Consider the following 15,442-nt stretch of genomic DNA (forward strand, 5'->3'; position numbering starts at 1 on the left):
GGCTGTACCAGTGCCCGGATTTTTATGGTGAAGTAGGTACGCTTTGTCTCCATGTATGCAATAAAATCTAGATGTCTATGGTTAAAACACTGCTGGATCTGACAAGACCCGGGCGCCAGGTATGTGTTTTTGTGGTGTTCTAGCACTGGCCGGGAAGCAAATTATGTCTGGGTCCACGTGCCAGACTTAGGGTTTGACAACACCCATGCTCTCTGGGAGGGTTCGGTTTTCCCGATGCAGTGGGCGCGGCTAGTCTGGCTCTCCCGAGTGAGGGATCCATTTGGGACCCTACAGGATCCAACATGCACCTTTGCCTCCCCCCCCACCCCCCAAAGCAACTACAGAATCGCGTCCCGGCTGAACACCCCCCATCTCAGCGCGCCCAGGCTGCCCTAGGCAGGCACCACTCGCAGGGCTGGAGGAAGAGGGGAAGGCACTCACCGCTCAGATAGTTGGTCCACTTGTATAGCACCCCCTCCATGGTGGCAAGGCCCCCCCCATCCAGCTCTGCTCGGGACAGGGGAACCCCCTGCTCGCCCCTGCCCTTCTAAGCCTTCAACCACCCCCTGCGCCCCACCGCAAAGCCACCGACACCCAGGGCCATCCTGGGGCTTGTTTCAGACAGACCCTCCCCGCCTCCTCTCGCACTACGCTTCTAGCACACAACCAAAGGCTTCCGCATCCCCCAGGTACCGCCTCACAGCCCCACGAGGAGGCGGGCTGTGTAAGCCGCCCCCGGCATAGCCACCACGTGACTAGCGTGCGCGGAGTCGGGAAGGGAGCAAATGGAACATCCAAAGCCGGTGGCTTCCGGGAACCAATAAGAATGCTGCTCCGGCAACAGCGCCACCCAATCGGAGGCGCACGGGAGCCGATTCAATTGTGTAAGGATTCCAACAAGGCCGGACTGTGCATGAACGTTCTCTTCCGGGAGCACCAATGACTTTCTGCGAGCGCTGATCGGCGCTGGCTGTCCGTTGGGCGGGAGGGAAGACACACAGATCTGCGTCCCAATAGATGGCGACATTTTCTGGCCCGCCCTCTAGGGAGAGCCAATCAGAGGGAGAGGAGCCCAGCTCCTTTGGGCAGGGGTCCGCCAGCTGAAGTTTTGAGCCTGGTTCGGGATGAGTTTGCCACGTCTGCGTGGTGCTGGGGAGGGACAGGGGGGAGGGATGAGCCGAGGGTGGATGTGGCTCCCTCCTCTTCCCCCAGCACCACCCACCTCTGCAGGGGGCTGGAGCCCCTGGGGAGCCCGAAGTCTGATTCAGTTACAGCGAAACCTGCCTTAAGTGCCCGGCAAAACTCAGCGCCTGGCCGCAGCGGTGTGCAAGTAAAGACCGAATCCTCTCGTGCTGACAATATTGGGGGCACTTTAAGGCGGCTGCGAAAGGCACTGAATGTAACTGACCCAGGAGAAGGAGAGGTGAGGGTCCTTGTTCCAGGCTCCCGACTGTATAAAACTTTACGTAGCCGTCATCCGGATTTTTTTTTCTTTATGAGAAAATAGCCCTTGCTGTGACTCAAGGATGAGGGTTGCATTTTGGGCTCCCCTTTTCTGTGTGGTTGTTACCTGTGTGACTGGGGCTCTTATCCCAGAAGCAGAAGTGAAGATTGAGGTGCTCCAGAAGCCATTCATCTGTCAGAGGAAAACCAAATGGGGGGATATGATGTTGGTGCATTATGAAGGCTACTTGGAAAAAGATGGTTCAATGTTTCACTCCACGTAAGTAACTCTTTCAAGCATGTAAGATAAAGCACTAGGTGCTTTCGTTGGCAATTTTGGTGATCTGTAAAAATAGATTAGATGTGTGGATAGTGATTGTCTAAGCTCCATTGCCCTAGGATATATGTGTAAAACAGCTAAACCCCATCAATATATCCATACCCCAATATATTCATTTTAACAATAAAGTGTCCCTAATTAATTCCCTCTCTTGCAATATAACTGATGGAATGTACTTGTTTTTGTTGTTTTTTTTTTAATTTTGTCTTAAGGATGTGATCTGTGTTCCTCACCCTCACTTCCAATGAAGACCCAAAAATAAAACTACCCAAACATACAAGTTGCTCCACACAGACAGACCCTCATGGAGCCCCTTGAAGGATGGGGGGCCTTAAGCAACGTTTTACAATTCAGATATTGGCTTCAATCTTGCAAATATACACGATTAACTTTATGCTCATAAATATTCTTGAGTAGCTCAGTGGGGCTTCTCATGTGCAGAAAGGGACATCTGATTATAAAACAAGTTTCCGGAGAAGATCGGGCCAATCCAGAATCTGTCTCTATGAAACTCTGCAGAACCTTTCACTTTAAAAAGTAATTTCCATTACAGGAAAAGTGATAATTGCAACATTGACACCTTCTATCTAAACATCACTCTTCCCCTCCCTGCCCAAATTCCCTAAAACAAAAAATCAACCAAAAAAAAAATCTACTATTTTTAAACAGACATTTTATCCCCAAAAGGGAGAAGAGTCAGAAATTCCATGAAGTCAGCTTCACTAGAGATACTGAGTTTACATGAAAGTCAGATGCTATGGTAATGCAGAGCAATGAACATGCTTAAATATTTGCAGGCTAGGTCCAAAATATGTCTTTCTACAAGAGTCCAACTAGTACAGACTACTTGTTCTTTACAGATCAGTCTTAAGTAAAATCTCTCACCAAGTCGTAAATTCTGACCAATTATCTCTTACAGATAGTCTTTTATGCTTCTTGTAAAGGAATTATATTTATGTTTGTCATTCTCTCTAACAAATTGTCCACTGATGACTAATTTCTGTATTTTTGCTGTGTCTTCTTTCAGTATCTGGTAAATACAGCTGGTCAGAAAAATCAGATAAAAAACAAAATATCAATGAAAATGGTGACAAATTTTCACAATGTTTTCAACCAGCTATACTGGTTAAGGAACATTTTAACTGCACAGCTCTGAAGTGCTTAGATTTAAACTAAATAAGATTGGGCCTGGTCACTACTTGGATGGGAGACCTTGTAGAAAACCAAAATGCTCCATAAAGTGGTTTTTGAGGCACTTTTTTTCTGTTAGTACTACAACTAATAATATTTCATCATAGTACACAACAGTACTGAGCTGCTAGCAGTGACTTCTGAATGATACCTAAAGTAGAGGTCCTGAGTCTTGTAGTTGCTAAGGCCCTATTTCAGCAAAGTAGTTAAGCATGTTCTTTATTTGAAATGTGCAAGTGTCCCATTCAGATCTAAATAAGCATTTGAACATGCACTTAAAGTTAAGCACATGTTCAGGCCCATGGAAGTCAGTGGGATTGAATTCAGTGCAATTGTCTTGACTTAATTTTTTCTAAATGTGTTGTTAAATATGAGTGTGATTACTCACGTGGTTAGGAGCGTTGGATTGGTGCCTAGGAATCCTATGGTAAGCTGTACAGTAGTTATCGTCCTGGTATACTAGCCAAATTTCAGTTTGGAAGGGAGGGGTTATGTTCTACCTATCTAAACTAAAATGTCTCCCTGTATCCATTTACTTCCTCTGGCCTAAACTTACACATCAGTTGTGTAGTGTTGTTGGTTCATAGTGGCTGCTGTGAGTTTCTACCTGACATGGTTATTTCAAAAGACAAACACAGTTAACAATTTAAAACATACTACATATTTTACAATCTACCATCAAGGTTCAGAAACAAATCTCGGGCTTTATTGTCTACCAACTAATCAATACAGCCATGGCTGTGTGTTCTTAACCATATGATTCCATTTCTACAGTGATCAGATACACAAATTATTAGATTTGCTGCTTCCAGTACAAAAAGAAAATGTGCTGGCTCTAGGCACCAACATCTTCCTGTGTAGGGTGAGGTTTTATTTTTAATTTCACTGCTTTTTCTTATGTTTTAGATGTGCAAGGACTAGGTCTGCTGTCACTAAAGAGGTGCAAAGTTATTATTTAGGGGTTCAGTGCTGTAACTCTGCAGTATGAAGTATCAGCGGGGTAGCCGTGTTAGTCTGAATCTGTAAAAAGCAACAGAGGGTCCTGTGGCACCTTTAAGACTAACAGAAGTATTGGGAGCATAAGCTTTCCACAGAAGTGAGGTTCTTACCCACGAAAGCTTATGCTCCCAATACTTCTGTTAGTCTTGAAGGTGCTACAGGACCCTCCGTTGCTTTCTGCAGTATGAGTTTGTTCAGCTTAATATACTGGTTAATCTTCATGGACATACTAAACAATTTAGGGACTAAAATATTTTGTTCCATTTTTTTCAGCCACAAGCATAACAATGGTCAACCTATGTGGTTTACACTTGGCATAAAGGAAGCCATTAAAGGCTGGGACAAAGGTTTGAAGGATATGTGTGTAGGAGAAAAGCGGCAACTAACTATTCCTCCATCCCTTGCTTACGGAAAAGAAGGGAAAGGTAATACTTTTAAATCCTCCTCAAGCGCAACACATTCCTAAACCTGTATTGTTACCTCTTTTGTCCTAAGTAGTCAACAGATTTTTGAGGTCTTGTAGGTTGTTTCCATTAGGAAGAGAAATTGATAGGAGTCAGACATTTCTTTGATGCAATCCTGCTTATTTACAAAGACTGTACATAAAGTCCTGTTTTCTTGAACACAATAGGAATCAAGCAGCAGTAGATAGTTTCTTTGTTCACAGTTCCAAGCCTCTTTCCAGCCAGCACTCAACCAAAAACTCTCTCCATTAGCTCTTTCTCAATGTCAAGTTCTTCTCTGTCTGGCTGTTGGCCTTCCTTGCTGCCTTCTCAGTATGCTTCTGTGGCACGTGGGCATCATGATACACACCTGGAATCACAACAGTCCTCTGTCCCTCTATTAGACGACTGGGAAATCACAGCCATTTCCCAGGCTTGCGTATGGTCTTGTATTTGGGTAGGGGTTTTCCATTGTTTCAGCTATTGCTAAACAAAGAGGCATTTAATTGTTCCATCATTTAGCCTGCCCTAAATGGAAGTCAGCATTGCACTACTTCAACAAGGTGGTGTGACTGACCAGCCCCTAGCACAGCTGTATGTATATACACTGTAAAGACTTGTCTCTTCACTGTAGGATTGATTTATCAGAATTCATGGTGGTAATGTGGCTCTGCATCACTTGATCTAGCTTTAGCAGTGATTTTTCACTTTCCAAGATGGTAAAAACTTCCAGATGTCTCTTTGGGACAAGAGAGTCCAAACTGGAGATAGCTAGCTGTTGGGCTACAACAGTAAGTGATTTATAAAAAATATTATTTGAACAGTTAATAGGGCTAAGTACTTGCATCATGGAGGTTGCCTGTGTCATGTGGATCTAAGGCAATGTGTGACCTTTAATGCAGATGGAGTAAGTAGTATCTCCATTAATTTAATATCTCCTAGAACTGGAAGGGACCTTGAAAGGTCAAGGAGTCCAGCCCCCTGCCTTCACTAGCAGGACCAAGTACTGATTTTGCCCCAGATCCCTAAGTGGCCCCCACAAGGATTGAACTCACAACCCTGGGTTTAGCAGGCCAATGCTCAAACCACTGAGCTCTTCTATTATGCCTTCTCATAATACAAAACTAGTTTAGGAATTGGGAATACTTGACTCCATATACTGTGTGTATGTATTCTGGCAAAATTGGAGGAGCAAGAGGTGGAGGGCAACTAAACACACTTTTCCTTAAAATAAAACTTTCAATTATAGTTTTCTAGAAGCACTGTTTTTTGTCTTCCAGAAATGATGCAAGAAGCAAAGCAAGCTTTTAGTATGCAATTTAAATTAATGCACCCTGGCTAGTCTTTTTCCACCAGAACACCCATGGTGCCTAATTCTCTACTACCATGCCCAGGTGTAAATAACTACACAAAAAGCATGTCAAATGCTACCATTTTCATTTGGTGCCACTTTATGCACACTTATTTAGCACAAGTGTAAATAATTACGATACAAGGCAGTGGCGAGCTAGCCCCCAGATTTCTAAGGAAGAATTGTCCATACACACAGTGCGACTTTGTTTTGTATATTTAAAGGCCTGCTGAAGAGTTAAAACAAACCTGACAGTTGCCATAAGAAATAGTTTTTGCTTCAGAAAACTTTGTAAAGTGTGTGCCTGCCTACAGCTCTTTTCAAATAATACACTCAGCAGGTATGTGGAATAACTGGTTCATTTTCTTTCTTCATGCTGCTTTCTTCAATGCACACATGCTGTCTCCAGGCCCTCCATCCTTGGTGCTGCCCTTGATCTCTCACCTGGAGAATGAGTTGCACTCTTTCCTGTAACCCTACGCAGAATCCCCACCCACTCACTGTCCCCCTTCAGTTGTATTCCCAAGATTCAGTACCCACTTGCACATGCTAAAAGGCTGTTAGCATCTCTCTTACTGTGAGTCAGAGTAGCTGAGGTTTCTGGAGATCATTCACACCCTATCAGGCAAGTAGTAGAAGAGATGGCATGGAGGAAGCGGTTTCAGAGCTGTGAGGATATTGTTAGGGGCAGGGAGCTGTTGTCTGGGGAGCAAAAGCGAGGATCTGTATTCTACGCCTGTAGGCTTTGCACAGCAGGCACAAAATTAAGTGGAGTGTTAAAGATGAAAATGTGCTTCTGATAGCTGTGTGCCTCAAACGTTAATCATTTAAATGATCTTACTGACTGGACCTAAATGCTAAAAGATAACATGTTGGTAAAGCCAGTGTGTGATTTTAAATTTAAAAATTCCAACCATTCTGAGCCAAAAGTGGACTGCTTTCTGTGTCACCATCAGAAAACCAGCAGCCTATTCAAGCATCTAAAATGAAGTAATTCACTTGGTGCATGTACACTGAGCACACAGGTACAATCAGACTAACCAACAACAATATTTAAAAGGCTGGGCCTAGAGCCAGCAACAAGAGGATCACCCCAGTGTAGAGCAGTTCTGTGATACCCTTCCCATCTCTGCTGCTGCTAAAGGGAACATGGCCAGGGCTTTCTTAGGCTCTGGCTATCCTCAGCTGCCATATCTGCGGCCCTTTGGTGCCATCCGCAGCCAGCCTAATTTAGATCCCCATTCAAGATAGCGGCAGTACAGAGACCACCTTTTACAAGTATCAGAGGGGTAGCCGTGTTAGTTTGACTTGCATCTGAAGAAGTGAGGTTCTTACCCACGAAAGCTTATGCTCCCAATACTTCTGTTAGTCTCAAAGGTGCCACAGGACCCTCTGTTGCTTTTTACACCTTTTACAAAACTACCTCCTGATCTTCGCTCTGCTGCCTGAGGCTGACCGATCCAAGAACACTGTTGTGACAGTGTACCCCATAAGGCTTTATGGGGAGGAGGTGCTTATAAATGTATGGATGACATAGCTGGAATATGTTTTGTGCTGCCTGTGCCATGTAACATATCTCCGTAAAGGTTATGGTCTACTATATCTATTCATCCTATTTGTACATATATATCATTTTCTACTCGAGGTTAAGAATATGGGCTGTATGCTTGCCTGATTTCTAAGTAAGCTTTGTGAGGCATTTGGTCAGCTTCTTTAGGAAGGAATGCGCCAGGTTAAGTACCTGATCAGGAGGCACTTGGGAAACAATGCATCTTGGAATGCTCCAATCCACATGAGAAGTCTTCCTGGAGACATGCAAGATGCCATGTGGACGGCCTGCAAAGACTGAGTCATGCAGGGGCATGTGACTTGCCCAGGTGACTCCAAAACTCCATCTTGGACTGGACTTTGCATAGGAGGGAGGAGGGGGGTCTCCACCCACAAGAGAGAGTCTATTTAAACCTGTGGGAGACCGCTCCATTTGGTCTTCAGCTGGATAAAGAAGGAGCCTCTCCACCTCTTTCCCCCCCCCCCCCCCCCCCCCCCCGGATATTTGAAGGAGACTGAAACAAAGGACAGTAACTACAGGGGGTGTGAGTGATTGCTGGACCCAGGCTAAAAGGAGCTTAGCCTGTAAAAGGGAGCACTCTGGAACTGGTGAGGAAATTATCTGTATTCAGTTTGATTAGGCATAGGTTTGCGCATTTTATTTTATTTTGCTTGGTGACTTACTTTGTTCTGTCTGTTACTACTTTGAACCACTTAAATCCTACTGTCTGTATTTAATAAAATCACTTTTTATTTAGTAATTCACTCAGAGTATGTATTAATACCTGAGGGAGCAAACAACTGTGCATATCTCTCTATCAGTGTTATAGAGGGCGAACAATTTATGAGTTTGCCCTGCATAAGCTTTATGCAGGGTAAAACGGATTTATCTGGATTTAGACCCCATTGGAAGTTGGGCATCTGAGTGCTAAAGACAAGCACACTACTGTGAGCTGTTTTCAGGTAAACTTGCAGCTTTGGGACAGGTGATTCAGACCCTGGATCTGTGTCTGGAGCCAGACAGGAGTGTCTGGCTCAGCAAGACAGGGTGCTGGAGTCCTGAGCTGGCAGGGAAAACAGAAGCAGGGGTAGTCTTTGCACATCGGGTGGCAGCTCCCAAGGGGGTTTCTGTGATCCAACCCATCACACCTGTCTTCCCAAAACAATGTTTGTGGATTGACTTAAATGCATACCTGTCTGCAATGGGATGCATGTGTAAAGTAACATATGTGTTTCACTCTCAGCAGGATCAGAAGCCACTTACAGTTTGAATGGGTCAAATCCATACCTGCACTCTACTACACATACAGTAATCCTTACTAATTCAGTCACCAGCAATCCTAAACAACTTTAATTAAACTGGATTAATAGGAGACTTTGCCCAAATATTGATGGACTTTCTAAGGTACTGAATGTAACACTTAATTTGTCTCAATGTTTAACATCTTTGGTAGGAAAAATTCCACCTGAGAGCACTCTGATATTCAACATTGACCTTCTAGAAATTAGAAGTGGACCGAGATCTCATGAGTCATTCCAACAGATGGATCTTAATGATGACTGGAAGCTATCCAAGGATGAGGTGAGTGTGCTAACTAACTACTCAACAAAGTTAAACAAATTAAATAAAGTAAACAAAAGGGAACTCTTCCCTTTCATAAAAGGTTGAAGTAAAAATTGATATTTGTCAAGAAAGGGTCTATTGGACTATGGCTTGATCTAACTAGTGCTAGGCAAGGGCCTTGAGTCTATAGAGACTGCTCATGCGCATAAGTGCAGGATGGAGGCCTAGGTTAACATAACATAAGAACGGCCATACTGGGTCAGACCAAAGATCCATCTAGCTCAGTATCCTGTCTTCCAAAATTGGCCACTGCCAGGTGCTTCAGAGGCAATGAACAGAACAGGTAATCATCAAGTGATCCATCCTTCTGTCGCCCATTCTAAGCGTGGTTTGCACCACTTAGAATTTTTATATTAATTTGTGTGACTTAGACCTTTTTAGAAGTTAAAAAGTACTTTAAACTTCGTCAGTTTCTGGTTTTTGTACCACAACGTGGATTTCAAATCTTACTGCTGTAACACCAACATCCGATGGCACTTCATCATGTGACCTTCCTGAAAGGACGCCACATTCAACATTGTTCGTCCTCTGCTCGCCACTTTTTTAATTGGGACTCTGCTTTAATATAGAACTTAATGGTGGAAAGAACTGCAGGTTTCAACACTTATTCTTTAAACGTAGGTCATAAAACTATTTAAGTGGTGGTTTATTTTATTTTAAACTGAAAATCAAAAACTCTAGCCAGGCAGGCTTCTGCATGTACAACAATCCTGTCCTGGATCTCTCCTGGTATTTCAGACTTGTTTCCTTCCTATTGAATTATACCAGTGTATACCAGCTATACGATATAGCTTCTGTGATGAGCCAATACATCCATTAGAGCAGGAATTCCCAAACTGTAGGCCCCAACACAGTCCCGGGTGGTTCACTATGGGTGGAGTTTGGGGGCGGCGGGGGCATGAGGGTTGTTGCTGCCCTGCCTCCCCAAAATTGTATAGGTTGGTGGAGTTGCAGCTGAGGATGGCCCCCACCCAGGGCCAGAGGAGCCCAGTGCCACGTTTCCCGGGCAGTCCGAGTGTGTGACCCCTAGGGTGCTGGGTGGGTGACTGGCTGCTGAAGGGGAGGGTGTCGGCGGGGGCTGGCTGTGGCATCTGCCTGGCCCTTTCGCCCTCTCACTGGCCCTGGTCCCTGCTGAGGTGAGGGGCCTCGCGTGCCCTGCAGTGCCTTCTCCCTGATGGATGCATGTTAATAGTGGGCCACAATGCCTACTGCAGCTGCACAGGTGGGCCTCAGGGGAAAAAAGTTTGGGAATTCCTGCATTAGGGGGCTAGGTGAGACCACTAAACTCTTTTTTGTTTTCAGTCGAGGACAGGAATTAGAGCTTAAAGACTGATCCAGTTCACTAATGCACTGTGTTAGCCAGCTTTGCAAATTATCGATATATTAATGGCTGTTGACTTACCATAACAAATGCTACAAAGCAGTGTACTGATGCGGATAAAAGAGATTTTAAAACTCAGAAGATATGATCCATTGGCTTGCTGTTAATTCAATCCTAAACAAATCTTGGGTATTGTAGGGTAAGTCATCTGTAATTACCTAATTTATAATATCTTCCTATCTCAGTAGAAGGTAGTATGGTTTAGAACTCTACGGATTTAAGATGGATAAACTTCAAACAACTGAATAAGGATTGAGTTGTCACTCAGAATAATTAAGTGTTACCTATGCAGACTCGTACAAGTAGATAACTGTATGTTCCAGCAGTGAGTTTAAGTAATTTTTAAATGCATGTCTCATAGGTAAGATTTTTATTGTGGGGATTTTCTGGCGTCAGAATAATTTTTTAATATAGTGATTTCTGTTCCCGCAGTAAATGCTAGTAATGGACAGTTTCCCAAATACATTTTGGTCTAGAAACTCAACCCAATAAGTTGACAAAGATCTGAGGTTAACTTTTTTTTTTTTTTTTTTTTTTTTTTGGGGGGGTTAGTGGATCTTACACCGTCGTCTGATATTTGTGAGCTAGAGAAATTATTTTGCTCTCTAAATAACTGGAAGCCAAAAATTTCCATTCTTTAGTTATATTCAGTTTACAGTACAGACAGCCAAACTTAAAGGACACACTTTTCTGGCATATACCCTAAAGCTATGATGACTTGTACCTACTATTTTTATTGTCTTAGCTACCAAAGACCTTGCTATCATTTCTGAGTTAGGCTGCAGAAATCTATCAGACGAGCTTATATCCTTAGTGACAATGGGAAGTACTGTATATACTCGTTCATAAGCTGAATTTTTTTTGTAAAAAAGGAAAGCACCAGAGAAGGGGGTCGGCTTATGAATGGGTAGAGAGGGAGGACACAGCCCCTCTTCCCAACAGAGGGAGCAAGGAAAGGCAGCAGAGCCAGAAGGGAAGAGGCGGGGCCAGAGTCTCTCCACTTCTGGCCACGCTGCTCTCCCCCCAGCCTCCAAAGCAGCTGCAGCTCTAGGGCTGGCAGGCTGCAGCCGTGCGGCTTGGCCCCGCCCCCTAGAGCAGGCTGGGGCCGCGCCGCCCCACCTGCTGGAGCACGCTCTGGCCGTGCTGCCTGGCCCAGCCCACTGGAACATGTGGCCACACTGCCTGGTCTGGCCCGCTGAAGCAGGCTGTGGCCGTGCTGCCCAGCCTGCTGGAGCAGCTTTAGCCAGGCCAGAGACATCCTCCCCAGATAAGGTGGGAAGGGATGGGATGGGGAGAGTGTGGGGTCCCGGGCTAGGGATGGGGGGTCACGTGAAGGGTGGGTCACAGGGGTTACTCTCCTGACTCCCAGCTTCTCCCTCCTCCCCCCCCCACCCCCAAAAAATTTCCCCACCAGTTGCTGTCCCGGCCTGTCAGGGTAAGCAGCTGGTGTGCCGGGACACTTTGTTTACTTAGGTTTACCTCCGTGCCTGCAGACGCTCGAGGTAAACAAACCATCTTGGCCCACCAGTGGCTTATCCTGATGGCCCGGGAGCCAAAGTTTGCTGACCCCTGAATTATAGCGTTGTCTTATGAACAGGTTATAAACATTTTCCATTTTTATTTATCCATCTGGGGGGGGGGGGTTGGCTTATAAACGAACCGGCTTATGATCGAGTATATGCGGTAGATATTTATTGTCTAGTACACCCATAACAAATATGATAGCTTTTCCTAGGCCTGTCTCTTCTCCATTAACTGAATTTTAATAAAGTCTTATGATGAAAACTATTAAGGCTGTTGATGAATCATAGTTAACTCATGCGATTAACTAAAAATTAATCACGATTAAAAAATGTAATCGCGATTAATCACAGTTTTAATCACACTGTTAAACAATAGAATACAAATTGAAATTTATTAAATATTTTGGATGTTTTTCTACATTTTCATATATATTCTAAAATCAAAGTGTATATTATTTTTATCTATTTTACAGTGCAAATATTTGTAAACAAAAGAAATAGTATTTTTCAATTCACCTCATACAAGTACTGCAGTGCAATCTCTTTGTCATGAAAGTGCAACTTACAAATTGCTAAGGCAAACAAGTTTGTTTACATTTATGGGAAATAATGCTGTCTGCTTCTTGTTGACAATGTCACCTGAAAGTGAAAACAGTACATTTGCATGGCACTTTTGTAGCCGGCAATGCAAGGTCTTTATGTGCCAGATATGCTAAACATTCGTATGCACCTTCATGCTTTAGCCATCATTCCAGAGGACATGCTTCCATGCTGATGACACTCATTAAAAAAATAATGCGTTAATTAAATTTGTAACTGAACTCCTTGGGGGAGAATTGTATGTCCCCTGTTTTGTTTTACCCACGTTCTGCCATATATTTCATGTTGTAGCAGTCTCGGATGATGACCCAACACAGGTTATTCATTTTATGAACACTTTCACTGCAGATTTCACAAAATGCAAAGAAGGTACCAATGTGAGATTTCTAAAGATAGCTACAGCACTCAACCCAAGGTTTAAGAATCTGAAGTGCCTTCTAAAATCTGAGAGGGGCGAGGTGTGGAACATGATTTCAGAAGTGTTAAAAGAGCAACACTCTGATGCAGAAACTACAGAACCCAAACCACCAAAAATGAAAATCAACCTTCCGCTGGTGGCGTCCGAGTCAGATATTGAAAATGAACATGCGTCGATCCACACTTCTTTGGATTGTTATCAGGCAGAACCCGTCATCAGCATAGGTGCCTGTCCCCTGGAATGGTGGTCGAAGCATGAAGGGACATCTGAATCTTTAGCACATCTGGCATGTAAATATCTTGCGACTCCAGCTACAACAGTACCACAAGAAGGCCTGTTCTCGCTTTTTGGTGACATTGTAAACAAGAATTGGGCACCATTATCTCCTGCAAATGTAAACAAACTTGTTTGTCTGAGCAGTTGGCTGAACAAGAAGTACAACTGAACGGACTTGCAGGTTCTAAAATTTTACGTGGTTTTATTTTGAATACAGGGGTTTTTGTACACATAATTCTACATTTGTAAGTTCAACTTTTCATGATAAAGAGATCGCACTACTGTACTTAGGTGAATTGAAAATACCGTTTCTTTTGTTACAGTGTAAATACTTGTAATAAAAAAATAAAGTGAGCACTGTACACTTTGTATTCTGTGTAGTAATTGAAATCAGTATATTTGAAAATGTAGAAAACATCCAAAATATTTAAATAAATGGTATTCTATTATTATTTAACAGTGTAATTAATCGCAATTAATTTTTTTAATCGCTTGACAGCTCTAAAAACTATTAATCTATCTTTCCCAACAGGTGAAAACATATTTGAAGAAGGAATTTGAAAAGCATGGAGCACCAATAAATGACAGCTATCATGATATTTTGGCTGAGGACATATTTGATAAAGAAGATGAAGACCGTGATGGATTTATATCTGCCAGGGAGTTCACATACAAGCATGACGAGCTGTAGAGAAGCCTGGCAGAATTTTCCATGAAGCAACTTAGTGTCAAGTTTTGTGTAACATTTTTGATTCAGTGTTTGGCGCTGACAGTTTCTAATGGAACAGAAGAAACATTTTTTTTTTTTCCCATATTCAAAAGATTGTCTGTTGATCCAAACTGTTTTAACTATTTTTAGGTATTGAAATTAAGCCTTTTTGTGCAGCAGTTGAAAAGGTTTATGCAGTAATAGTGGTTTTCGTTGTGCGAACCCTTATTTTGTATTAACTTATTTTGCAATTATGAAACAAAAACTTGCCATATAACAAACTTTCTAAAATGAAAATCCAGTCCTTTATCTGCCTTGCATTTCCTTCTTCTGTGCTATATATCATTTTTTTTTTCTGGTGACTCTCTCTTTAATAATATAAAGCTTGTTTAAATTTAAATCAGTGACTTCAGTTATATGGCATTATTTTCCTTTGCAAATCTGTGTTTGAAAAGCACAAGAAAAGAAGTGTCAATTAATTTTCCTGAAGCTGTCAAAAAGAGGTAGACTACAAAGGTCTGACGTGTTATGAGCCTTCTCAGCTGTAGCAATATAGTGTAATCTATGTGGGACAGAATAAGAAAAATTACTGTCTTCCACTGGTTTATTTTTATAAATATAGTAAGCTTCCTTAGTGCCCCAACAAACCAATGATTTATTTTGTATTTATTTCAGTGATATGAGCTAGAACCAAGATAGGAGTTAGATGTTGCCAGTTATTTTTTGCTATTTATTTAAACTGTCAGTTATTAACATTCCATTTGGGTTGGGGAGGGAAGGGCTATTTTTGAGATATTTGTACACCTATCAAGTTACAGCACAACACCTACACTTCTAAATGGAAAACTTACGATGCTAATAAGTATCTTATGCATTGGAATTAAGAAACTTGCATTGATGCAAAGAGACCACATGTTTTCTTTGACCTACTAAATATGCCTTAGGCTGAATGCTCAAGTTTCAAGTTGCTTAGCTATGAGGGAAAAAGGTATCCTGAGAGGAAGTGAAATGATCACAAGGACACCCGCATTGGTCCAATTCCTGTCACTGCCTTAAATAGTTTTGGGGGGTTGGTTTTGTCTTTTTTATGTTGCCCATTGGGGGCAGAGGGAAAGCAGTATTTAGAGTTGCAGAGGTGTATACTGTACAATGCAGTATGTTTCTTGCAGTATTTCATGAGTGGTACAAAAATACATTGATGATCGAGTGTGCTGACATTTTAAACAATAAAGTGACTTAGAAAAATACGTTCAAGGCATGAACGTCTTATTGTCCAATATTGTCATGGAGAAAGTGGAAGATCTTTCTCTTTACCTGCTTGATAGTGCTTAGTCTGTCTTGAGGAGTTAAACCAAAAAGAGCTCTTAGGAAGAGCAAGCAGGAAACAAAACAACGGCCAGCGACAAGATAATACTTCATGGGAGTAAGGGAATAGTGGCTGAGCTATCAATTGGGAAAATGCTGCTTCCAGGGGCCAGGCAAAATTGCACACCTGGCTCACCAAGGCTGAGGTCCCAAGATAAAAGGAGCACTAAATATTTAAAATCTTCCTTTAGAGATGGAGGGGGCTTCACTGATCACGGGCTGTTCGTAAAG

General features: G+C 42.8%; 2 protein-coding genes across 4 annotated transcripts in view; one reads left to right on the forward strand and one right to left on the reverse strand.

Moving 5' to 3' along the window:
- PLEKHA8 (pleckstrin homology domain containing A8) overlaps positions 1 to 758 on the reverse strand; it is a 40,233-nt gene extending 39,475 nt beyond the window's left edge. Inside the window, exon 1 of one of the 3 annotated variants that reach the window (XM_054020047.1) lies at positions 442 to 758. Coding sequence is in view for 2 of the 3 variants with exons in the window: in XM_054020046.1 (XP_053876021.1) it covers positions 442 to 481 (40 nt within the window). In the remaining variant the exon portion in view is untranslated. The remainder of the gene's footprint in view (positions 1 to 441) is intronic. The other 2 variants (XM_054020046.1, XM_054020049.1) reach the window with 2 other exon arrangements.
- Positions 759 to 1,047: 289 nt separating this feature from the next.
- Positions 1,048 to 15,093, forward strand: FKBP14 (FKBP prolyl isomerase 14). Its single transcript, XM_054020051.1, has 4 exons — positions 1,048 to 1,723; positions 4,247 to 4,398; positions 8,770 to 8,897; positions 13,670 to 15,093. Exons 1-4 carry the CDS (start codon positions 1,527 to 1,529, stop codon positions 13,826 to 13,828), a joined length of 636 nt encoding a protein of 211 aa, XP_053876026.1. The 5' UTR covers positions 1,048 to 1,526; the 3' UTR covers positions 13,829 to 15,093.
- Positions 15,094 to 15,442: the final 349 nt, after the last annotated feature.

This window comes from Malaclemys terrapin, chromosome 2 (genome assembly GCF_027887155.1).
Source record: "Malaclemys terrapin pileata isolate rMalTer1 chromosome 2, rMalTer1.hap1, whole genome shotgun sequence".
Lineage (NCBI taxonomy): Eukaryota > Metazoa > Chordata > Testudines > Emydidae > Malaclemys > Malaclemys terrapin.

Coding starts and splice junctions, on each gene's coding strand:
- FKBP14 (XM_054020051.1), top strand. CDS start 1,527: ATGAGGGTTGCATTTTGGGCTCCCCTTTTCTGTGTGGTTGTTACCTGT. Junction 4,399..8,769: donor TTACGGAAAAGAAGGGAAAG/GTAATACTTTTA, acceptor CATCTTTGGTAG/GAAAAATTCCACCTGAGAGC. Junction 8,898..13,669: donor GGAAGCTATCCAAGGATGAG/GTGAGTGTGCTA, acceptor CTTTCCCAACAG/GTGAAAACATATTTGAAGAA.